General features: G+C 32.9%; 7 protein-coding genes across 7 annotated transcripts; 3 read left to right on the forward strand and 4 right to left on the reverse strand.

Annotated features, from left to right (window-relative positions):
• The first annotated feature begins 217 nt into the window (after nucleotides 1-217).
• Yip2 (yippee interacting protein 2) lies at nucleotides 218-3461 on the forward strand. The gene is made up of 9 exons (XM_076897154.1): nucleotides 218-350; nucleotides 871-1037; nucleotides 1125-1256; nucleotides 1361-1625; nucleotides 1764-1939; nucleotides 2029-2229; nucleotides 2314-2468; nucleotides 2561-2981; nucleotides 3140-3461. The coding sequence occupies exons 1-8, from the start codon at nucleotides 332-334 to the stop codon at nucleotides 2643-2645; spliced, it is 1200 nt and encodes a 399-aa protein (XP_076753269.1). The 5' UTR covers nucleotides 218-331; the 3' UTR covers nucleotides 2646-2981; nucleotides 3140-3461.
• LOC143424843 (odorant receptor Or1) lies at nucleotides 2722-4488 on the reverse strand. The gene is made up of 5 exons (XM_076897202.1): nucleotides 4115-4488; nucleotides 3496-4034; nucleotides 3327-3426; nucleotides 3151-3258; nucleotides 2722-3054 (listed from the first exon to the last, which is right to left on the reverse strand). Exons 1-5 carry the CDS (start codon nucleotides 4388-4390, stop codon nucleotides 2797-2799), a joined length of 1281 nt encoding a protein of 426 aa, XP_076753317.1. The 5' UTR covers nucleotides 4391-4488; the 3' UTR covers nucleotides 2722-2796.
• A 448-nt stretch (nucleotides 4489-4936) lies between these two features.
• LOC143424786 (E3 SUMO-protein ligase RanBP2) lies at nucleotides 4937-16015 on the reverse strand. Its single transcript, XM_076897059.1, has 10 exons — nucleotides 15814-16015; nucleotides 15070-15295; nucleotides 14830-15006; nucleotides 14428-14740; nucleotides 7660-14342; nucleotides 7333-7569; nucleotides 6909-7253; nucleotides 5654-6009; nucleotides 5446-5571; nucleotides 4937-5378 (listed from the first exon to the last, which is right to left on the reverse strand). The coding sequence occupies exons 1-10, from the start codon at nucleotides 15883-15885 to the stop codon at nucleotides 5325-5327; spliced, it is 8589 nt and encodes a 2862-aa protein (XP_076753174.1). The 5' UTR covers nucleotides 15886-16015; the 3' UTR covers nucleotides 4937-5324.
• Nucleotides 16016-16144: 129 nt separating this feature from the next.
• LOC143424828 (RNA pseudouridylate synthase domain-containing protein 1) lies at nucleotides 16145-17521 on the forward strand. The gene is made up of 4 exons (XM_076897181.1): nucleotides 16145-16624; nucleotides 16693-16936; nucleotides 17006-17282; nucleotides 17345-17521. The coding sequence occupies exons 1-4, from the start codon at nucleotides 16418-16420 to the stop codon at nucleotides 17508-17510; spliced, it is 894 nt and encodes a 297-aa protein (XP_076753296.1). The 5' UTR covers nucleotides 16145-16417; the 3' UTR covers nucleotides 17511-17521.
• A 6-nt stretch (nucleotides 17522-17527) lies between these two features.
• Nucleotides 17528-18690, reverse strand: LOC143424831 (DNA repair protein XRCC3). Its single transcript, XM_076897187.1, has 5 exons — nucleotides 18635-18690; nucleotides 18341-18538; nucleotides 18096-18226; nucleotides 17813-18022; nucleotides 17528-17737 (listed from the first exon to the last, which is right to left on the reverse strand). Exons 1-5 carry the CDS (start codon nucleotides 18648-18650, stop codon nucleotides 17528-17530), a joined length of 765 nt encoding a protein of 254 aa, XP_076753302.1. The 5' UTR covers nucleotides 18651-18690.
• Nucleotides 18691-18953: 263 nt separating this feature from the next.
• Riok1 (RIO kinase 1) lies at nucleotides 18954-21059 on the reverse strand. The gene is made up of 5 exons (XM_076897129.1): nucleotides 20962-21059; nucleotides 19858-20900; nucleotides 19555-19766; nucleotides 19174-19446; nucleotides 18954-19093 (listed from the first exon to the last, which is right to left on the reverse strand). The coding sequence occupies exons 1-5, from the start codon at nucleotides 21015-21017 to the stop codon at nucleotides 18992-18994; spliced, it is 1686 nt and encodes a 561-aa protein (XP_076753244.1). The 5' UTR covers nucleotides 21018-21059; the 3' UTR covers nucleotides 18954-18991.
• Nucleotides 21060-22007: 948 nt separating this feature from the next.
• On the forward strand, nucleotides 22008-24732 carry LOC143424803 (uncharacterized). The gene is made up of 10 exons (XM_076897124.1): nucleotides 22008-22129; nucleotides 22206-22413; nucleotides 22515-22758; nucleotides 22818-22929; nucleotides 23006-23172; nucleotides 23238-23353; nucleotides 23435-23654; nucleotides 23735-24056; nucleotides 24123-24422; nucleotides 24495-24732. Exons 1-10 carry the CDS (start codon nucleotides 22030-22032, stop codon nucleotides 24614-24616), a joined length of 1911 nt encoding a protein of 636 aa, XP_076753239.1. The 5' UTR covers nucleotides 22008-22029; the 3' UTR covers nucleotides 24617-24732.
• Nucleotides 24733-24835: the final 103 nt, after the last annotated feature.

Below are 24835 nucleotides of genomic sequence, written 5' to 3' on the forward strand. Positions count from 1 at the left end.
TAATCAATTAGGAAACGATGGTATAGAACTAATATTTCCGACTAAAATGAATAGTGTATTATAATTTTTACCTTCGTCTTTTAGCATTTTTCCTAAGCAAGCGTCCTGATTGATCCTGATTAAACTGCGTTTCAATCAAGAAGAATCCACTGTACGGTGTATATACATGTGAATATATGCATATATATATATGTATTTATCTTGGCGTATATAATGGGCGGCAGGCATGACGAGTACTTAATTCACTTGGATACTGGAACAATTCCATGCGATACATTAGTTCTTTTCTTTAGTACTTAATTTAAAATATCAGTCAGTTTTATAGTACACCATGTCTGCTATAACGAAAGGTAGGTAAAATTCTAAATATCCGTTATGTAGAAATGGAAATTTATTAACTATTATTATAATTTATCACAATATACTTTGCAATACAAACAGATAAAATATTTGGAACAATAGAAAGGAATGTGTTCATATGAAATGAAATATTATAATTAATATTTGGTATATATATATAAATTTGTATTTAAAAACGCAAGTTACATCATTAATTAATATAAGTATTTAGTTTTAATTAGCTTTATTTACATAATTAAATATAACTTTATATTTTAAATATTTTTTTCGACCTTTGGATTCAGATTATCAGTGATTCTCATTCAGTCCCATGCATGGGAAAGGATTAAGATTATTTGTACATATACATTATATACTTGATAAATCATGATTTAAATTAAATTTATGCTAGAAATTATTGATTTTATTTACGAATTACTATTAAACATATTTCTGTTGGTGTGTGTTAATAATGAAATAATTAATTCCCAAATTTTTGCAAAGCAATTTATATTATTTTTTGTTTCATAGGTATTTTTATTGTGGCTGCAAAACGTACCCCGTTTGGTACAGCAGGTGGGATATATACTAATAAAAGTGCAACTGATTTGTCAATTGCTGCTGCCACATCAGCTTTGCAGTCTGCCAAATTGAAGCCTGAAAAAGTAGATAATGTTATTCTTGGACATGTATTACCTGTATGTATTCAAACAATCTTTATGTTATCAGCTAATTCTTTTGATCAATATCTCTTGCTTTTATAATATTTATTTATTATCTGCAAGTTTTCGTCTGGTGATGGAGCCTTTGCATCACGTCATATTTCATTAAAATGTGGCATACCTTTGGAGAAACCATCTTTTGCAGTCAACAGATTATGTGGATCTGGATTTCAATCGATTGTTAGTGGTGCACAGGTATAGATTTATCTAAATTGAGCTACTAAAAAAATGAACTCAAATTTATTTATAATTATTATTTTAAATCTGTGTGAAATAATTTGTACAACTATTATTTTTAGAGCATCTTAACAGGAGAGTCTAAAATAGTTTTAACAGGAGGAGTAGAAAATATGAGTCAAGTTCCCTTTGTTGTAAGAAATGTTCGTTATGGTACAAGTTTGGGGCAGAAATATGAATTCGAAGATGCTTTGTGGGTCGGTTTAATGGACACTTATTGTAATTTACCAATGGCCATGACTGCAGAAAAGCTTGGATCCCAATTTGGCCTAACAAGAGAAGAGGTAGATAAATTTGCTCTAAGAAGTCAACAACTATGGAAAGCTGGCAAGTGCACTTTTTTCACTACATTAATTTCATTTGAATTAATTACTTTAATTGGATGCAGACCATTTTAACATTAATCACTTAAATTATTTTTAAAAATGAATAATAAAGATTAAGTTTAAGCTTCAATTGTTCCAGCCAATGATGCTGGTCATTTCAAGGAGGAGCTTGTACCTGTAACAGTAACTGTAAAAAGGAAAGAAGTTGTTGCTAATACAGATGAACATCCGCGACCACAAACAACACTTCAGAGTTTAGCTAAATTGGCTCCTATTTTTAAAAAAGACGGCTTAGTTACAGCAGGATCTGCATCTGTATGTTAAATCGTATCTTATTGAAACTAATTAAGTAGATATATTATAATATACATACTCCACAGCTTTAAAAACATAATTTTATTTAGGGTGTTTGTGATGGTGCTGCAGTTGTTATCTTAGCTAGCGAAGAAGCTGTTAAAACAGAAGGACTTACACCATTAGCACGTTTAGTAGGATACAGTGTTGTAGGTGTAGAGCCCAGTATTATGGGAATTGGACCATCTCCAGCTATTAATCAACTTCTTAAGATTACCAATAAAACTTTGAATGACATTGAACTTGTTGAGGTAGAAAATGAAAAATCTCCTATATTAGGATCAATCTAATTGAGAAATTAAATGATTACTTATTTATATTTACTTTTTCATTAGATTAATGAAGCATTTGGAGCTCAAACATTGGCATGCGCTAAAGATTTGAATTTAGATATAAATAAATTAAACGTAAATGGTGGAGCTATTGCTCTTGGACATCCATTGGGTGCATCTGGCAGCAGAATTACTGGACATCTTGTACATGAATTAAGGTGGGTTAATGTGGGTTATTGGGTTAGTGAAATGGTATATTAATGTATATTTAGGATAAATTGTTTATACATATGTTACGTCACTTCGGTAGGAGACGGAAAGCTGGGAAATTAGGAGTTGGTTCTGCCTGCATTGGCGGAGGTCAAGGCATAGCCGTAATGGTGGAAGCTCTTTAATTTTATCACGATGGAAACTTTGTAACTGCAAATAATTATATAAAATCTAAATATTTTCTAAAATATTTTCATATTTATATATATTTTTTAATATTTTTGTACTGTGAGTTATTGTAATAAAAATAGCAGATTTAAATAACTGTAGAGCTTTTCAGAACGGTAAAAATGGAGTATGACGTGCGTAGAATCTGAAAATGTACATTAATTTAATTAAAAATAGAATGTCATATCGTACGTACGCACATATACATACTAGAACGAAATTCTCTAAAGACAATTCCATAATGTTGCCTACGGTTAGGATAAGAGGACATTGAACTCTCGTCATTATAATGAGTAAGGCCCGTTTAAAATTTTTACTATTATTCCACCAATTATTCGCGTAGGCAGACAAACATACGCTTATACTCTGTATGTGCATATATATACATAAATATTATTTTTGAGTAATATTTTTATAATGAATTGAGATTAGACATAAGACATAGAGGCAGATATTACGTACATGAAAATACAGTTCATTCCCGTGCCAACAATATATGAAAATTTGGTATGTCATACAACACATGTACGTTAACATACCAAATAATTCAGATGGTACATAGTCTTTCATCTGTGAAGGTAATGAGTACAGAATGCGATCGCGTGCAACAAATAAAATTGTGATTAGTAATGCAATACCTGTGATATGTTGAAGGCTATTAAACAAATAATAATACAGTTTACTAGAAGCTGAAGAAATATTATGATACCAAACATATTTTGAATCTGTTTTAAGAAACTGGAAATATTAAATAAATTATATGAAAATTTAAAGGAACAGTTTCGAAATTTTTATTTTGAAGCTTACTCGAATATCATAATGCTATGTTTAATGCAAAGCTTTAAATCATCATACAACTCGTCGCTATCCTTTTGAACGAATTTTTCGGCACCGGCGTTATTACTTGAAATAATTTCTTCTTCTACAGTACAATTCATCGAAGAAATGTTACAACTTAAGAGCGTTAGTTGACAGCAGGTAGTTATTACAAGGCCTGTTACGAGTGTATCTATCGCTACATTATTAATGCAACTTAGAAGGCCGACCACAAACTGATACAAAGAAGTGATTTCAAAAGCTGGTGTCAATGTTACATTATAAGGATACCATCCCTGTGTCGGCAATTGTTTAGACGTTCCGCTTAATATCTGTATGATTGGAGTGCAACCCCAACAAACGATGGTTACTCCGCCAAAAGTTTGATAAGCGATATGATGAAAAATTCCTTGCCAAGTGTAATATGTTATAATACGCTCGTATTTAACGTTATCACGGCAGAACATTTTGCTGTTCGTAATATCTATAAGATCCTTGATACGTTCATGTCGACAAACAATATAAATTACCTATATGAAAACGTAAGAAAGATCTAATAAGCTAATATAGATGAATTTATTATTCTGATGTTATTGCATGACATACCTACCTTTGCAGCATATGTACAATTCGTCATAAGAAGAGTTAAGCCAGCCATTATTATCTCTACATCTTCCCAATTTACAATAATATACGCAATTTCGCTAATAATAAGAATTCCCAAAAAGAACACTAAACTGAAAATTGTATATAAATTATACAAATATGTATGCTTCACTTGCCCAGGCCATAAACCCATATAATAGATAATCGACAGACAATTTTGTAAATGTTTATTAGGTTCGATTTTCTTAAGATTCGTTTGTTTCTTCTCAAAGATATCCATTTTGTCAATGAAATCATTTGAATTGCAACTTCGTTCAAGATCGAAGTTTACCTTTATACTAAAAATAGTACGTTCCTATTACTCTATAGCTTGATGGAACTCTAACAGTTACATTATGGGGTTGTGCTATGCAATTAGGATTGCAAAAGATAATAGGATGATTTTACGATAACTTGTAATCATGTTGCGTGGTCCCTCTTCTATTTGAGTTTAATTAAATAGCTTTCGAAGGGAACAGTTTCATCTTGGTATAACAATGTTTGATGACAGGGAAGATATCGTCGGTAATATTTAATAGCAATCGATTAAATGCGATTCGGAAATCAGAATGTAGTACTGGATAGAAATTCTAATCGGCTATACGTTACTGTTCTTACTTTGGGATGAAGTTAACAATACTATCAAATATTGTGAGTTTGAAAATCTTGCGAGTGTCCAAGAAGCTGTTTGATTTGGTGTTAAATTTCATACAAAATGCAGTCATGTTACCTGTTAACACAATAGTAACTTCATTTTCAATATACCATACAAAAAAATGACCCTTAGTATATGCATGCACTTTTATTATAATAAATAACTTTATAAATATCAGTAATGTTTTTTTAAATATCACATGTCGAATTTGAACTTATAATTAGGTACGCGATATAGCTGATATAAGTAACATATTCTATTATATTAATCGAATATTTTGATCTATAAGTATTCTTTACGTTCTCTCTCCTTCTCTCTCGAAATGCATCAGACATGGTAAAAATTCACTTGTCTTTATAAATTCCTAAATAATTTGTACAGTTATGTGATATTAATTATTACAATTACATCCACGAAAACAACAATTTATCCTACAAGTTGAAATTGCACTAAAATCAATTGATTATGTTTACAGAAAATAAAATACTTCGTTATAAGAAACGAGAAGAGTCATTTCAATTTAGTCTTCATGGGATGGTTCACTGATATCTGAATGACAGGCGCATTCTACTCCCTGTTAAAACGAGTCATTGATCAATTTCAGCTATCTCATTTTTCACTTTAAACGATTATCAACTTACTATTAAAAAGTGCCCGTACATTTCTTGCGCAACTTGAACCGATGAGAAAACAGCACACAAAGTACGTTTCGTGTGCGGTGTCAGGGCATAATCAATCGCCGTCCAAATGCATTCCTTTCCATTGACCTTAATAAAATAAATACTTAGCATCACTTAAGTTTGTATTGATTATGCAGATTAATATATTATAATATTTGAATATTTTTACCTCCATCTTAGTGTTCATACTAATAATTGTATTGCTCACAACTTCATCTGTTTTGTCTGCTTTCAATATTATTCTTTCACCGAAAATATTCGAATCATAATAAATAATTAAATTTCCTAATGCTACAGGGTCCCACTGATTTTCTTTGTTTGTACTGGTGAGTAAAGTAGCCCTCTTTTCAAAAATAATGCAATTTTGATCATCGTCATCGTCATATTCCTCTTCTTCATCTTCTACTTCATCTACTTCTTCCACAACAACTTCACCTACTTCTTCAGCTTCTTCCTCATCTACTTCCTCATTTTGATCATCTTCAGGCTCTTCGACTATCGGGCTTTCTTCCGTATTCTTTTTTCCTAAATGTATAGAATAAACAAAAATTAGTATTTGTTTCTGCCTTGTGTAAATAATAAAAAATGTTATATGCAAGCAAAAACTTAAATAAAGTAAGCTTACTTGTTATTAACACTATGGTTACCTTACAACATAAATGTGGATGTTTTTAATATTTATAGAACGCATATAAATTTAATACGAATTTTCATTTTAAATGGTAAAGAAAGTTTCTTTTATGTTTGGTATCATATCATTTTATTTAATTGCTTTATAAGGAAAGTTTGCATTTGTACATGTTAATTTATGTAGCTAACATAAATATAGATAGAGATGATTCAGTAATTATTAACAGAAATCCATACTTATTAATGCAGTATTTTTTATAATCATACATCGACTTTATTCATCATAAAATATCAGGTAGTCATATTGTTTTCATCTTAATTATAAATATAAGTCAAAGTTACATATAATTTATTGAAATATCATGAAACAGAAAGAGAAAAAGATAGAAGAGAGAGAATGAGAGAGAGAGAGAGAGAGAGAGAGAGAGAGAGAAAGAGAGAGACAGAGATACACATAACAAGCAAAGTTTAAATTATATGTATTAATTGAAAAATATTTTTAAGAAACATAACTTTAAAAAAATAATAACACACTCTTTTGGAATCGATTTTTGCACGATTAAGTTTCGTAACCTACTTATGTTAAACGTAAATTATATTGTTCTTAAACAGTAATTACATTTTAAGAGTACAAGTAAAGCTACATTTTTTAATGTGTTTAACAATAAAAAAATATATGTTGTGTATAGTATGCGTGTAACATATAACAAATATACATGTACCATGCAGGCAGAAGCAAAAATCATAAATTGAGGAAAGCTTTGTAAATAAGTGGTTTTCATCTCATTCCTTACGGCTTTCAGTTAGCGTTTGTTGGATTTTGTCGACTACATTCTTGAAATTTGAAGCCACGTCCGTGTTTTTAAATTTAACTGCTAATTGCTCTAAACACGGTTGTTCTTCAGCACAGTTCATGCCTGCCCATATCCAAGCACGATCTGACGTGGAAAGTTTACTAAAATTGATATCTGGGGTAAGTAAAAAATTGCATACTACTTTGTAAACTTGATCTCGACGCAATAATAATCTATAAGTGTTATATTCTGCATGGTGCAAAATTTTCATTTCTCCAACGCCTCTTTCTTTCCATTCATGATCTACAGTGTCATATCGGTAGAGTTTAGCTCTTTCACAAAATACTATAAAAAAATACATGATCATTTAAAAAGAGAGTAATTAAATCTATATATATATATTTTTTATGATTTGAACGCATACCTTTTTCTTCGTCTTCTTCACCAGTATGCACTTCGATGATATCAGGTAAAGGTATGATAGGCTCAAAATGAGGATCATGATCTTGATCGTTTGCGTTTTGATCACCCTCCTCTTCATCATTTTCATTTTTCTTTTCTCCTGTAGTTTCTTTTGTTTCTTGTGCGGATTTATTTATTGTAGCATTTGATTTAGAACCAAACACGGCAGCTCCGGCGCCAGCGAAAGAGAAATTTGGATCTATGAGATGAATACGTGCATACACTAATTTTACCAGTTCATAATTTATTAATTTGTAAAACATTCTAAAATATGGGGCAAAAGGCATACCTATTTGAAAGGCTGGTTGAGAACTCTTAGCCGCAAGAGTTGAAAATGATACTTCTGTCGTTGGTAAAAAAGGAATATCACTCTCTTTCTGACCTTCGCTTGTCGTTGAACTTATTGTCTCAAAAGCATTAGTTGTCGTAGAATTTGACGTTGTAAAGGAGGATGCAGTTGTACGCTCGTCGTGGAATAAATTAAATGAGAACGGTGCAGTAGTAGTATTAGAAGATGCTGTGTCAGAAGATTTTGCCGATACATCAGGTCCGGTTGTAGTTGTGGTTGTTGCAAATGTAGACGAACTTGTAGTTGTGCTTTCTGAACTACCTTTTAACGTGGCGGATCCGAAAATAGATGTAGCAGGTCCAAATACGGGTTTTGGTTGAGTGTTGAAATTATTTGAAACCGCCGATTCGGAATTATTTGTACTGACACTAAGGGAACTAGGCTTAAGTAAACCAGCTGAATCCTTTTTCGTCGTCCCGCCGAAAATATTTTTTCCCGCATTATCCAATTTAGGCACCCCGAATATGGATGCGGTGGGTGTCGTAGATGTTGGTGTTACAAATGAGAAAGGAGTGGTAGATGCCACCTGTGCTTGAGTAGTGATAGGACTGCAGATTTTTAAACTTTCGGATGTTAAAACGTTTTCCTTATCGGCTGCGTATTTCTGCGTTTCATTTATGCTAGATGGAATTTGCGGCATCACAAATGAAAAACCTGTTTTATTATCATTCGACGTCGTTGAATCAGTATTTCCGAACGATATATTTGATATAGTAGAGAGAGTGCTCATAAATTGTGGTGTACTTGTATTGCACTGCCCAGACTTGAAAATAGTTGAAACAGTATTGGTGGTAGTTGAAACAGGTATAGTTTGAACAGTTGTGACCTCGTTCGTTGCAGTGCTTAAACCAACAGACTTTGAAGGGAATTGTATCATGGGTGTAGCAATTGTAGGTTTTCGATCTTCTGCAGGTGGTTTCACTACTGACGTTGGCTTCTCTGATTCTCTGTCTTGAAACAGTGGTACACTTGATTCCTTGCAACCTCTACATCCGGGACAATCCGGCTTTTGCGTATACGCAAAGAAGTTTTCTGGAAGTTGCAATCTCAATGCGGCTTGTTTCTCCTCAGGCGTTACTTTCATCTCGTACAGAACCTCGATGTCTTGTGCTGAAGAAACTTCAACTGATGTTTCTGCTACTTTGGTGTCAGTCGTTTTCTCAACAGGTGGAAGTTTTTTCCTTGATTCGTCGATAATATCTTTAAAACCATTTGCAATATCGGGTGTTTTAAAGCGGCACGCGAAAAGTGTGTGCTCAATTTCTCCATCGCTATAATCAGCAGCATTCCACATCCATGTCTTATCGTCTTTTGGCTTCAATTCCATATTGGGGAGCACAAAATGATTTAAACACAATTTCAATACTTGTTCCCGTCTCATTACTAATCTCAACTTGCCGGTCTCTTTGTGCCGCAATAATTTTATGTCTCCCAAGCCACGTTCTTTCCATTCGTTTTTATCAAACCTAAACAGCTTTGCTCTATGACTGTAAAGCACTTCTTCGTCCTCTTCGCCTGTCTTAACTTCGATCTTATCCGGCAACGGAATTAATGGCATGAAATGAATATCATCGTTTTCCTCTACCTCTTCCTCGCTATTTTCGTCACCACCAGATTTTGTTGGAGATGACTTTGGCACAAGATTAAACCCGAACGATTTTCCTGGGGTTCCAAAGACGAATGTAGAATCTTTATTCGTCGGCGTGCCTGATCGTTGCTGCATTCCAAACACGAATTTTGCGCCCGATGTGTCCACTTTTGTATCAATTTCCGTAGTTATCGAGGACGCAGATTTAGGATCTGTCGAAGCATCATTAGAGGTGGGAAAACGAAACGAGAAGCCAGCTGATTTAGGAGCATCCTGCGGAATACCAAAGCTAAACGTAGGTGTAACCGTTGAGGAACTTGTACTTATCTGGAAACCATCAGTTTTTGGTTTAGGTGGAAGAGATGGGTCCTTTGGTGTGTCACAGGCGACGCAGTAATTACTTTCAGCCGCGTTAACTATTTCGCAACATGTACACTTCCACGAACCAGTAGGCGGTTTAAACATCTGGGAAAGAGGTATTTGATTCGAAGCAACTGTACTTGAAGCACTTAATTTAGTTGATGCGGAGGGACGCGACGTCTCGCAAGCTATACATTTTGTATCGGATGCGTCGTTCCTTGTGTAACAACTGCTACATTCCCATGATCCAGCAGGCGGTTTAAACAATTGGGAAAGAGGTACTTGGGTCGAGGTGACTGCACTTGAAATGCTTGATTTGCTGGTTGCAGAAGAGCGTAGCGTTTCGCAAGCTATACATTTCCCATCCGATGCACCGTTTCTCGTGTAACAAGCATTGCATTCCCATGAACCTGCTGGTGGTTTGAACATTTCCGACAAGGAACCCTGAGTTTTATTCGATTGCGCATTTTGAGCTTCCGGTTTCTTCAAGTTTTCCGCAGTAACACAATCTTTCACCATTTTCTGTTGGTTACTAGTGATTAGATTATAGAATTGGGAAGCTTGGGAGGACATTTTAAATGTCGCTGCGAACATTCCTGTTTTATTGTCCGGCCCGTATTGAATGCTCCAATTGACGATTGTATTGCTACCGTTTTTAAATGAAAACAGTAACTTGGCTAGAACATTGTAATTATAACATATCTTTGAACTGTTCTCGTCTATCATAAATAAGCGGATTTTATTTGACTTTGAACTCCATAAAATCTTCATCTGTCCGGTACCTCTGTTCTCCCATTGTTTTGTGTCATTATTATAATATTGAAGATTAACTTTTTCGTTGAACAGCACTTCTTCGTATTCAGTTTGTGTAGCTGACTTATCTGCATCCTGGACACCCACGACGATGCTTGCAGCTGGCGCAGGAGCATGGGGCCTTCGAAGCGTGAACTGTACATTCTCATTGGCAACAGTTGTGGTACTGACTGGCTGCGAGGATAAAATCGATACGTTGTGATTACTAACGGTAGTTTGTACTGTTGTTACGGCCGACTGCAAAGGTGTGGTTGTTTTCGCGAAGGAGAATGTAAATTGAGACGCAGGACTGGTGGTTACAGTGGTTACACTTTTCTGCGCCGCGCTTGTGAAACTTCCAATGTTTGTTGTAGTTTTGTTAAACGTGAAACCAGCAAACGGGCTGATCTCCGTTTTAGGTGAAGCTTTCGCTGGTTCGATAGTAGTTACTTTTTGGACAATCGGGTTTGAAGTAAATGAAAATCCGCCGATGACCGTCGTAGCCGCAGTGGTCTTTGATACATCCGGCGTAACAGTTTCCGTAGTTGCGATTACCTCGGTAGATTGTTTCTGAACAGTTGGTCCAGAAGCGAACAGTGTTTGCTCCGCAGGTTTCGTTTCTGGCTTCGTCTTTTCCTGTTTCTTAACACTATTCGATGCAATATTAGTTTTCGTTGATGTTCTGTCGGTAGCTTCAACTGTTTTCTCAGGGGACTGGACTAAGCTTGCTTTAGCTTTATCGAAATGTTCCTTAAAAGAAATTCCCTCGCTGACGGTTTTGAATTTAATACAAAACTTTTCTAATTTCAATTCTCCGTCAGCGAAATCGTGTGCAACCCAGAACCACGCTTTTTCATTATTCGCTTTAGCAGTTAATTCCATATCCGGCACAAGATAATGGTTTGCGCATACTTTAAACACTTGCTCCCTGCGCATAACTAAACGAACCTTTCCTTCCTCGTTCTTAAGTAATTTAACGTTACCTATACCGCGTTCTTTCCATTCGTTTTCCACAAAACGATAAAGTTTCGCTCTAGCGCAGAAGAGCAACTCTTGACCCTCTTCTCCGGTAGTAACTTTAACCTTGGCGGGTAATGGTATAACGGGCTTAAAATCTGGTATCGGGTCATGTTCGTGATCCGAACTGTTCGGTGATCCAGTCGAGCAGATAGCAGCATCTTGCTTCGGTGTTTCCAGAATAGAAATATTCGCAGGTGTAGTCGTGAGAGTATTTGATAACGGTGGCAAGTTTACCGTCGTTGGTATAGTAGCTTGAGAAGGCATAGAAATCTGATAGCAATGAGGAACAGATTGCTCCGTGGTAATCGGTGTAGAGGTACTTCCTTGCCTAAAATGTGGAGGAATCGTTACGCTGAGCGTTGGTTGAACAATCGGTGCTGTAGTCGGAAGAGTGTCAGAAGTGGTGATAGCAACGTTAACTGGTGGAACTTTATTTACAGGTGCATCTTTTATGATTGTCTCTGATCTTGACGTTTCTACCTTTTGCAGCGGTATTTGCAACGATTGGTTTGCTGGTGGCACAAATAGACCTTGTTGGAGGATATTCTCAGGCATTTTCGATCTAGTATTAGGATATAATACCGGCATTGAATAAATGTTTGGAGGATACAAGGAAGGAATACTTTGAGCGTTTGGATCACTAAATGACATTCCTGGATAATATCCTTGGAAGGTAGCAGAAGGATATACGAACTGAGAGTACGGATGCCTATGAGAGGACTGAAAAATACTTCCGGATATCGAGGACGCGGCACCTGATTGATTCGCATTGTAGTTCAAATCGTTGTAATCATCTTCGCTTAAAATGCATAAATCTTCTTCTAGATTAGGATTAACATTAACTGTTTGAGTACGCTGCTTTTGAATCTCTTTTCGTAACTCTGCCACTTCTTTTGCTAATTTCTCGACCTTCTCCATTACTGTTTTATTTAATTCTAATATAGCCTTATTTTGTTCAGTTATCGACTGTATCATGCTATCCTTCGAATGAATCATTTGATTTATCGACCGAATTTGAGCGTCGAGACGTTCAGGACTCGGTCGTGCTTCGGAACGATTCCGGGATAAATCCAATATATCTTGATGTTGCGGTTTATAAGGGGTACTAGACTGCTTCGGTGTACGATGAGCATTCTTTTGCGGTGTACTCAGTGTATTAACTGAAGCACTTAATCCTGTTAGTGTTGGTAAGGCCGTGTTTGTAACTGCTTGATCAACAGCACTATGAGCAGAGGAATAACTTTCATCCGACATCCCATCGCATTCGTTCCTACTTAAATCGCCTCGTGATAAATCCAAATCAATCCTTTTCAATTTATTCTCAATATCTGTAATGTGAGTCGACAGTTCTGAATTTAGAGGATGTTTTGGATCCGTTCCTGGACTACGCAAACGATCCAACGTTAGATAAAAACATTCTCTTGCTTTCGAAAGCATAATTATATGTTGCGATCGCATTTCAGATGTTAAATTCTCCCTAGGTATAGAATTGACGATTTCATCTGCAAGCTTCTCATACATCTGACCTTGTTGAAACGAAGCATCCGGACACTTCAGCGCTTGTAGCGCACTTATCGCTTTCTCATATTGTTTGCTGCGTACGAAACGTTGAGCTAAGAGCAATTTACCTTCTTCTAGAGCTTTCGCCAATTCTGCGTTATTCATATCCTTTCCTTGGAAATTGAAAAATTTCGAATTAGTTATACGAATAACTTGATTGTTTTGCAATCTTTCGAGAAGTGGAATTGCTGCCGACCAATACATTTCAGATCGTGCCTCTAAATCTGGTATGTCGCTGCTCTCGTGATCTGATTCTCTTAACGTATCAGCTCTATAATGAAACATTCTTGCCAAGTGAACTAAAAGAGTAGGATGCAAGCCATGATTTCCAAGACAACGAATTACTTCTAGACCTCTTTGCAATTCTAATCTCAAATCTCCAAGATCATCGTCGAACGGTTTTTGTTTATCCATAGTGTACACTTTATACGCATAAGACCACCACTGTTCTTGAGCGACAGTACAAAGAGTGTTTGTAAGATCTGCCGGCAGTATATGTAATTTGTCAGGGTTTGAAAGTCCACCAAATTGTTGCTCTTCAATTACTGAAGATGCACAGAAAATTGCAGCATTTAAAAATGCATCGATATCAAGGCGGCTTAAACTGTCGGGGGCTGCTTGATGTAAATTGTAAACGGAAAATTGTAATTCACAAAACACACGCGACGTTCGATTTGGATGAGGTTCGTCGTCTTTATTTTGTGAGCCATAAGGTCGAGCTCTTAAACCAAGCCAAACTTGATGGTGAAGCGAATCTGGCCACACTTCTTCCGATATTTCATCGAATCGTCTTAACTCGTTGTAAGAACATAAACGTAGTGGTGGATTCGCTACCGAAGTATTTATGAAATACGATGTTACTTTACCATCTTGATATAATCGACCGATAAAGAGTCTTTGATATAGTCGTTCTCGCCATGAACTTGTACAAAATTTGTCAATTTTATCTAGCAGTTTCTTAGTATTATCTCGAGCATAATTTTGAAGCACATGACCAGCCTGGCTACATCTGTACGATCCTTCTCTGTACCATATATGCACTTGATTTTTTAGTTTATCCTTCAAATGCATAGTCCATATAGTAGTTGGGTCTATAGGTGCTACATGTAATGCAGTTAACAGGAGAGGTCCGCACAACCTTCCCGCTTCTGACCAACTATCTTCACCTGCCTTAGTTTTTCTTAAAATTAAACATGCCAAATGAAAATGTAATTGACCCCACATGTGCAGTAACATGTGTTCAATAAAGGCAGGATTATTAGAAAAGTTTTTTGATTTAAATTCGGATAGGCTTTGATCAAAACTGAAATATAAATTCTATCAGTTTAAGAACATTAAATACATACATTTCTCTAATGAAATACAATTTTTATTAAAAATATACTTACTTAAATACTGCTTGTGTGGCATCTATTATACTCTTTTTTACAATGTTACCTTGCTCTTTAAGACAAAGTGCTGCATATCTTTCTAATACCGAAATATAAAAGATCCAAAATGTCCAATCTGACTGTTTACTTTCTTTACATTTTACAAGCAATTCACTTAATGACTGATACCAAACAATGTTATTTCTATGACTATATGTCGCTTCTATTCCATCAGCTTGATTATATGCATCCTCGAGCCTATGGTTTCCTACATAGTGTTTGAGTAACTTAACTTGCAGATGTACATCAGTTTGTCTCACTGATAATTCAGCTAAAAAAAAAAGATTACATCCTCACAAGTATATGTAATTATATTATGCAACTTTTGTACAATCATAAAATAAATTTCTACTAACGTACAGGTAATAAGTTTTTCTAGATCATCATCATTACCGTTTGGTTTGTCTAAAGTTAATATTTTTTCCTTTAGCTCAAAAACTATTGGATGATGTGGAAATTTTTTATCAGCTCTTTCCGCCCAATACTTTACTTTATTCACATCTACATTCACAGCCATATCAGACAGTAGTTCGCATACTAAAAAAACATTAGGAAGCAACTTAAAACATAGAACAACAGATTCATAATATCGAATCATACCTTTTAGAAGAAGATCATCTTGCTTTGGTTCTAATTCAAGAGATATTTTGTAGTGCGTGAAAGCTCCTACTTTCTGTCCCAATGCTTCAAAGGCTTGACCCAGTAACTTATGAGCCGCTGCGGATTTATCTCTTATTTCCAAATAATTAGAAACATACTTTTTCGCAGATTCATAATCTCCAACTTGATAATATAATTTTGCGATATTATAACACCGAAGGTTTTTCTACAAATTAAATTAAACGTATCTAATGTATATTAAATATATTATAGTGTGATTTCGTAGTGATATCAAGTAACAGTCAAGCGTCATTAAACAGAAACAAAAATAAATAGAAAAATACTTATCAGTATGATTGGCAATTGAAATATGATTAAAAATATTTGAGCACATGCGAACTGTAATATTCAGTGGGAAATGTGACATAAAATTTTATTTCTTAATAGAAACTAACTATTTTATACACTTAATTTACGAAAAGCCGCCAAACACCGTTATATAGAGGTTACTGCATGTGCATGCCATGTATCGTATTCAGAATCAAGTCAAGGCCTTCACTACTATATGATGCTCTTGACATTAGACAGAAATATGTAATTAAAGTTAATATATAACTAAACTGTATTTAAAGTGAACGTGAATTTTCTAGCAAAAAAATCACTGGATAATTCGACGTAACAAATTAACAGAGGTATTCGATAATGATTGGAAGTAACGACTTCTTCTTCGAAAATTAACCTTACCTCCTCTGAGCTTTTAAGCTTGATAAAAATGTCTTTCACGTGTCGGTCAACATCCTTTTTTGATCGGAACATTTTCACCTTTCTTTCAACAATCACTAAAGGAATTAATGATCGAATACTCGTTTTAAATGAAACTAAGAACACCGTTATGTGGTACGAACGCCACGATAAGACTTCTCCCGCATCACAAAATTCTTTCAAACGGTCTCGTCGAAATCAGAAATACCAAGTTAGGTGCTGCCCTCTGCTATACCTTTCGAATTATTGAAAACAAATGTAACTTTCTTACAAAATGTAATTATCGCACAACAATTGTTTAAGTACTTATCAAAAATCAAATTTACTGTTTCATACTTTGCATCTTATAAATATTGTCGTGAATTATGAAATTAATGTTGTCTAGTAACTGGAATTAGTGTGAAGTTAGAAGTAAAATTCAAAATACCAAGCAGACAGCCAATGCAAAGGATCGAATCGTACATTGTTTACAATTTTTCTTCTCTTCGTTTTTGATTGCATCTGAGAAATAATGTTTTATAGTTTTGTGTATAAAGTACACAACCCCCGATGATTTTATGATATGTTAGAATTAATACCATAGAGAATGTGTATAAATAAAGTATTGCACAGTTGGAGTGTATTTATTTTTAAATTAACACAAACTTTGAAAGCATTATTAAAATTGTATCTAAATAATTTTATTCGAATTAAGTATGAAAATAATGTAGATATATTATATCGTAGTAACAATTTCTTGGTAGTCTTTAAGCCGTATGATATGTGCATTAACAGTAATAATCCTGAGAAAAAGGTATACACAGAACAATTCCATAAATAAGAAGTACTGTTTGTCAGTTTGATATATATACTTGTTTTTAGGATACATTACAATATGAGATAAAGAAAATTTTACCAAACTTGGCCAATTCAAATCTATATCATGAGTTTCATTTTGTACACCGATTAGATTATGTAACAAGCGGTGTAATATGTATTGCATTAAATAAAGAAGCAGCTAGAGCTGCCTCTAATACATTCGAGACCAGAACAGCCAAAAAATTTTACTTAGCATTACTCCATGGTCACATTCATAAGCCTTATCTTATTATAGATAAAGCAATTGGTTAGTGATTAGAATAAGAAGTAAATAATTGGAGAACTATTTACAAGCATAATAATTTTATGTCATTAGGAGTCGATGCGAGAGAAAAGAAGGGAAACCATAAAATGTGCATTGATGATAACATATTTTGCGAAAGACCAAGAAAATCTTTTACAATTCTTGTAGTATTAGAAAGGGGCTTTAGAAACGGAAAACCAGCTACCAAAGTATTATTGTGTCCTGGTACAGGTAGAAGACACCAATTGAGAGTACACTGTTCGCATATTGGTCATACAGTGATAGGAGATTATACCTATAGTGAAAGGAAAGATGTAGAACCTTATAGAACATTTTTACATTCCTTCAGGTACTATATTTGCACATACAGATTATATGTACATGTATATTTACATTTTCTTATTTTTTAAGGCTGATACTGAATAATGATATTGAAAACTTAGATGTAAGGAGTACAGATCCATTCTTAGCTTGTGATCCAAAAAATCAGTGGTCGCCGACGACTGTTGTAAGAGTGTTAGATGAAGATATATTTTCTTATATTTATAATCTTATGCAAAATAAAGTAAATTTTTAGTTTTCTTTCAATTCAATTTATGCTATTGCCTTCAACCCAGATCCTTGTATTTCAAATGAAATAGTTATTTCTGATAAATGCGATGACAATTTAATACAAGCATATCTTAAGGAATCTATTCTATAAAATTCTATGGAATTAGTTATCATGCTTAACCAAGTTGTTCCTAAAGCTGGTTTTGCATTCAAATTGTCATTAAGCACATTACTATGTGCTGTTCCTGTTACCTACATATAAATTTTTTGTAAATTATGTAAAATTAAATGATACTCGATAGTGCACAAGAAGTTTGCTCTTTTTACCTGATTAATACAAATTACACAGATGTTACTTTTGCATAACTTATGTAATTGTTGTCCAATTGTTCTTAAACTCTTTGCTCTATTATTAGATACATCTTTCCAATCCTCTATCCTATATGGAGCAGCAATTGAATCTACAACTATTAATCCTATCTTTTGTGCAGACATTAATATTGGTATTCTATGAAGCAAACATATTTCTAATTGCCTCTACAAAAATAAAAAGCATTGTATATTATACTAGTAAGGTTGGTAAATTGATTTAAAAGTAAATTATGATTACAATAGTTGAAATATGCTCCACAAATACAGAGTCACCGTTTATTTCATATTTTTTAGCAATTTCTAACTTTTGTATCAATTCTTGCAATCTTCTTGATGGAAATACAGACTCGGTACAAATATATACTGCACCTATAAATAATTATTAAAAAATATAGTTAGAAAGAAGTGTCAAAGAAACAGCAAAGAAATGGAAAGCATTAATGTTTATTCATGGTGTAATTAAATGTCTAATTTGTAAAGTACCAGCGGCAAAACCACCCTCTGTTTCAGGTAACTGTACCGTTAAACATAATTGTAAAGCTAATTGTGTTTTTCCTGTACTTGCGGCGCCGTAAAATTGTGTAATTCCGCGAGTACTGATACCACCTTGAAGTAATGCATCAAACTTCGAACAACCAGTTGTGAGATACTTTTCACATTCCTTTATTGTTTTTGCATTTTCTTATTTAATAAAGCAAAATGAAAAATAACATAATTCATTTACTATTTTAATATTTATACACATATATATATATACATAAAATGAAATGTTAATACCAAAATAGTCTTCCATTATATTTTTAATCTAACAATGTTTAATGGATGTTATTATTAATAGATGTTATATACAAGCGTGTTAAAAAATGATCTTATTGTGTTGAAGAAGTTCTACATATATAGTACACTTATACCGTAAACAGGAAATAGATGGCAGCTTCTACAAAACACTTAAATAAGAAACGAACTAAACTTATAGAATTATTTTAGGGATACGTATGCAAGGAACAGCATGTTTCTAATTGTATTGAATAAGAAACAAACATTTTTATTATTTTTCTTTTTAATTTTTGAAAGGTAAAATACACAAGGAACCATATTTTCCTTATATTTAATATTTTAATGATACTTTAATCATTATTTCTTTTTTAAAACTTTTTCTTTCCTCTTCTTTACATATTTTTTTATTTTAGTTTTCCTTTTTTCAGCCTGCTGCTCTTTTACAGCCTTTTTCCTTGCCTATAATTAAATGTATTGCAGATTATGTTATGTAATATATTATATATAAATATTTGCATTGTAAAGAATAATTACATTACCTTTTTACTATCTGGACTTTCATTTCGCGGCCGAGCTGAGTTAACGAACTTTGATTCACTTTCTACTACATTTTCATCCTCTTCAGAATTGCTAGTCTCTTCAGATGAATCATCTGACTCTTCAGCACTAACTGTTTCCTTAGAATCTTTAGACAAAATTTCAGGGGTGTCTATTGGTGTTGACAGGTCTGCTTTCAAACCAACAAGAGTTTTATATATCAAATTCTCTTTCCCAGATTTAGCAAGTTTGATGTCACGTTCAATATCGATAACCTAAACATGCTCATATTAAAATGTATACCTGTGAAAATCAATATGCATATACCAGTTCAAATATACAACCTATTTTATGTGCCTACATTTATTGTTTCCTAACATTACCTGAGTTAGATTTTGAGGAATATAAGCCTGCTTGAATACTTGTTCTTCTATTTCTTCTTTAGGGTTAGCCTCTTGCTCGTTCTGTTGCGTCATTTGTTCTGATATTGCATCTAAATAGCTGTCCATATTTTCCTCGGTTACTGTTGGATCTGTTATAAAATCGAATAATGCCTTGACAGTCATCACGCCTACTTCATTCTTCTTGAAAAACTCTGAAAGGAAAAAGAGTCCAATATTATAATTTAGAAAATTATAGTGAAGTAACTTAGTAATACTCTAGTAAAAGTATTTATTCTTATTTACCAGTGATGTTTGTACAATCTTTCCGTAGGAACTCAAGTGCCATAGGATGATCATGTTCAACCGCTTGAGATACATCTATTATTACAATAGATCCATCATGATACAGCATGTTATATTCACTTAAATCAGCATGAACAAGCTTGCACTTGTTATACAATCGCCACATTGTTTCAATGCATTCTCTATACAATTTTCTTGGTTTAGAAGCGGTGAGAACTACATCTTTTAATTTTGGAGATGGCCAACCATTGGTCCCTATGAAGTCCATCAATAATACGTGACTACGTAGAAGAATTGGTTTTGGCGCATTTACTCCACCTTGCTGAAGCCGTATCAAGTTTCTAAATTCTTTCTCTGCCCATGTTCGTACCATTTTCCGTGGATTATGACGACAGTATCCATGGCGAAAACGAAACTCTCCAGTTACATATTTGTCTCTATCCTTAAATTGCAAAATTGATGTTTTGTATATTTTTATTGCAAATTCTATTTTTGTCTTTGAAGTTGCATGATAAACATTAGCTTCCTTTCCAGTCGAGATACACCCATTAATTTCTGCGATTATACCTTGATTTAAAAGTTTAAACAATATCATTCTTGTACGAGGATCTAACACCTGTTCAACGGTTGCACGATCATGCTTGTCTTTTGTTCTAAGCCTATCTTTCTCCGCCCGTTTGTCATTTTCAATAAGAAGGTTTGCAGCATGTCCTGGCAATGATGATGGACCCTCATACTGTTCTATATTAATTTTGTTAGCATAACGACGAAATAATTTATCCGATGGTTGATAGTTTGTAATCTTATTAGAAATATTCTGAGCATTAACACTTTTTGCCTGAATATTTTTCACAATATCCTTTGTACCAGTTCTTTGATCCTCATTCCAAATAAGATCATCGTCTTCTAAATCATCATCATTATTAATGTCATCATCTCCTTCTTCTTCTTCTTCTTCTTCTTCGTTATTCGAAATACGTAATTTATGTATATCTTTGGAAAGTTTATAATGAAATAGTGGTTGTCCTCCAGAAGTTTCTAACCTGTAGTCAAATGAAAAATAAAATTAATATAATGAAAAAACTGACTAAATAACATACACACCTTATCTCAGTTTCATCAGCATCACTGAATTGACCTTCTTCATTATGTTCATACATAGCGAAATTCTATTGTTCTATATTTTTCTATTTTTTAATAAATATATGTACATACGTATCTTATAAATCACCTGTATTAAGATACTTTTCGGGGTTATAATCAAGATGTTTCTCTGATGCGAAAAATATGGAATGAAACATAGGATGAGTATGTACGTATGTATATAGATACACTTATAATTATGATATAAACATTTCAACAATTTTACCAAATGATATATTATTCAATCTAGAAATTTTCAATAATTTTTTTAATGTTTTACATTTTGGCATTCCTTCTTAAATACAGGTAAGTTTTCCATGGACTCTCTACAATTTATATTATCCATGATTAACACGTGAAAATATTTTGTTTACACGTATCACTATTTAAATTGTAAAACTCTTTATATATACTGCGATGACAAAGTGTAACATAATAATTCGAATTTTTCATCCGCAAATGTAATTGCACTTTTAATTTAAATAATATAGAGTAACAGAAATATGTATGTTGTATTACAATGAGATATTTAAAAGTTCTTCTCGTGTTTCGTGAACGTTAAATTGTCACATAGAAAATAGATAAATTATAAAAGAAAAATATATCAGAATAATATATATATCTGATTTTGTCTTTTGTATGAGAAATTAATACATATTATGACATTAAATTTTATACTGTAATTAAAAATTTCTTTTTCTTCTTTATAATAGGTAATATAAATGATACAAGATTTTTTTCAGATTTTATAAACGCTTGTTACCCTGTGAAATCATTTAAAAACATGATTACTGGATATAAGTATTATGTTTCTTTGTTCAGAAGCTATAAGAATTCTTTACCCTTATAGATATTGTTGATTAGGACTTAGTTGATTATATACACTGTCATTGTCTTTATTTGTTTGAAATAAGTAAGAGATAAATAAGTAATAATTAAATGTTTGGCAACATTGTATGAAAAGTTAACTGTTTGTAATAATTCACTTTTTTCTTGTAGGCAGCGATTTGAAATTTTAAATATACAAAAATGCAAAATATTATGCAATCTATAGGACAGTGTAATGCTATTTGTTATGCATCTTATAGAACTGCAGCAAAGATGCAAGTCCTGCACACAGAGCTCAGTAGTATGTCTAAATTACTCTTATTTCCTACTATTATTAATAGATAGTATATAATATCAATGTATTTTATTTTTTATAGTGCAGTATGTTCAGTTAGAATTAATTGCTGGAGTCTTTGAACGTCACAGGCTTTCAATTACAGAAAATTGTGTAAATTTAGAGCCAAATGAGATCGAAGATGTTCTTTCCGATATCTATTTTGCGGCATGTAAAGAAAATAATACCAATTTTGATATTGATCTTGCGACAAAACTTGCATTGTACTATATCTTGACTGCATTTGATAAGTATGATATTTTAAATATATTATTACTCAAAAGCTGTTAATTAAAATTGAAGCAATAGGTAATATTTTATTATTATCATACAAATATTATAAATGTTATAGACAATGCACTAGGACTGTTTCTGTATTTTCTATGAAAGTTGCTTTAATATTAATCAGCTCTGGAAGATTACAAGAAAAATATGGATATCTCTATCAACAATTAGCTGATCATAATGCATGCTTATCTAGAGCTAGCTTACATACATTATTAACAAATATTTGTAAAATTGCGGAAATGCTTGGAGAAAGTGCAATATATGGCCCTCAAAGTATTCAGTCACATATTGATAAGTGTTTTTCAAAGGTATAATTAAATTATATATATATATAAATTTACAAGTAAATTATAACATCTTGTAACAGTCTCAAGGATGTCTTGGAGTTACTGAATCTGAATTTGCAATATGGATTATGGAGGAGCCTCCTTTGCTTGTTTGGTTAACAACATTTAATCGCATAAAATCAGCTGAGCATAGTATGTGGATATTACAATCTAAAAAATTCAAAAATTAAATTGGTAATATAATAAGTACCTTGTTTCTTCTTTTCAGTTGTACATAATGTAAGATGTTCTTCCTGTAAAACAACACCAATTCAGGGACCACGATATACATGTTTAAAATGTACAGGGTATCATCTGTGTCAGAACTGTTTCTTATATAGTAAAATATCAGGAAAGCACAAATTGAAGCATCCAGTTCGTGAATTTTGTACCAAGGTACGATGATATGGATGTACTTAATTTTTTTCTCGCATAAAACATTATGCATAACATTTTTTTAGACTTCAAATCGGGAGATAACAAAGTTAATTATTGAATTAATAAGAAACAAATTAAGACTGTGCCCTGCTAGATCTATTGAATTAAATATTGATGATCAAACTCCGCATATAAACAGGTTATTAATTGTAGTCAGTATTATAATATACAAATGTATTTTATAAATGTTATGTTCTCTTTTCATAAAAATCTGTTTCAGTGAAGTAATACATACAGAATGTGAATCAGTAAGGAGCACAATGAAAAGACGAGTTCTAAGTGATCCGCAAAAAGAACTTCAAAGTATAATTACACATCTAGAAGAAGAAAATAAACAACTACAAGTTGAATTGCTTGATATACAAGGAACTAAAGCAGAAAGACTTCAGCGACACAGAGCTACAGTTGAATCTCAGCTACAACGTTTAAAACTGTTAAAAGTATTTCATTGTCTTATAATAGTTGTTGTTATCATAAGTATCTGATAAGATAATCTGAATATTCTCTTAACTTTTTACAGAAATATTTATTTACTGATAAAATTTGTATGCAACAAGTAATTAATCACATGCAAAGTACACCAATGATTCCTCCACTTTCATCGAGATTGACATCTTTACCTATCAATTTTGAATTAAGTCCAATTATTCGTCAAGAAAATACAGAACAAGTTTCAAATGTAAATGATACAGACATGTTACAAGCAAATAATTTCAATCCAACTGAAGATTGTATTAGCGAGGAAAATCGTGATGTTATTGATTCTGAAGAAGCATCTACCAGCTTAGGTACCAGTAATATACTAGAACCTACTCAAATAGAACTGAGTACATGGATAGGAGGTATGTTATATTATTATTTTTTATTACTTTTATAAAGCTTCTATAATATCTAAAATTATACATTAGGTACAAAAAGATCAGAGATAAACCCGTCTGATAGTGGTTTCTCTCAGTGGTTGAATACTAATAATGCTGATTGCAAAGAAGAAAAATATTCAATGAAAGCTATGGCATCTAATACTGAAAATGGATCACCTTTAGTTGTATCCGATTCTCTCATAGGTATACACAGAGATAATACACCATCTTCCTTGCAAAGACCTGATAAACATTCACAACATAGTAGTTTACAAAATATTCAAGGGGATTTAAACGATATATTAGATAGATTACAAAATATGGTTACAGATGATCGTTTACTTGATGGTAAGTTATCATATTTTAAATGATACATAATTCGTTTTTACATGAATACTTTCATAAAAATACATTTTCCAGATCCCTATGTAGCTAGCGACAATTGTAAATTGAAACGCGCCACATCAGAAATGGAAGACTTATTAACGGGACTCATTCAAGGTATGGAGTCTCGCAAAAGTAAACTTACTACTATTGTGTGATAAATTTATTAATTATAATTAGTATTTTGAAATCTCAACGTAAATAGTTACAAAATAAATATTTCCGTCCATATTTTTAATTACTCATAATTAAGTGAGGTATTACTATCAATTTTTAATAAATACGTAATGTAAACGTAATCTATAAAAATAATGTACAATATAGTAACATTAAAGCAACATTTTTTTACACATTCATAAGAGAATGCGAGTATTTAA

Source organism: Xylocopa sonorina, chromosome 6, assembly GCF_050948175.1.
Source record: "Xylocopa sonorina isolate GNS202 chromosome 6, iyXylSono1_principal, whole genome shotgun sequence".
Taxonomy (NCBI): domain Eukaryota; kingdom Metazoa; phylum Arthropoda; class Insecta; order Hymenoptera; family Apidae; genus Xylocopa; species Xylocopa sonorina.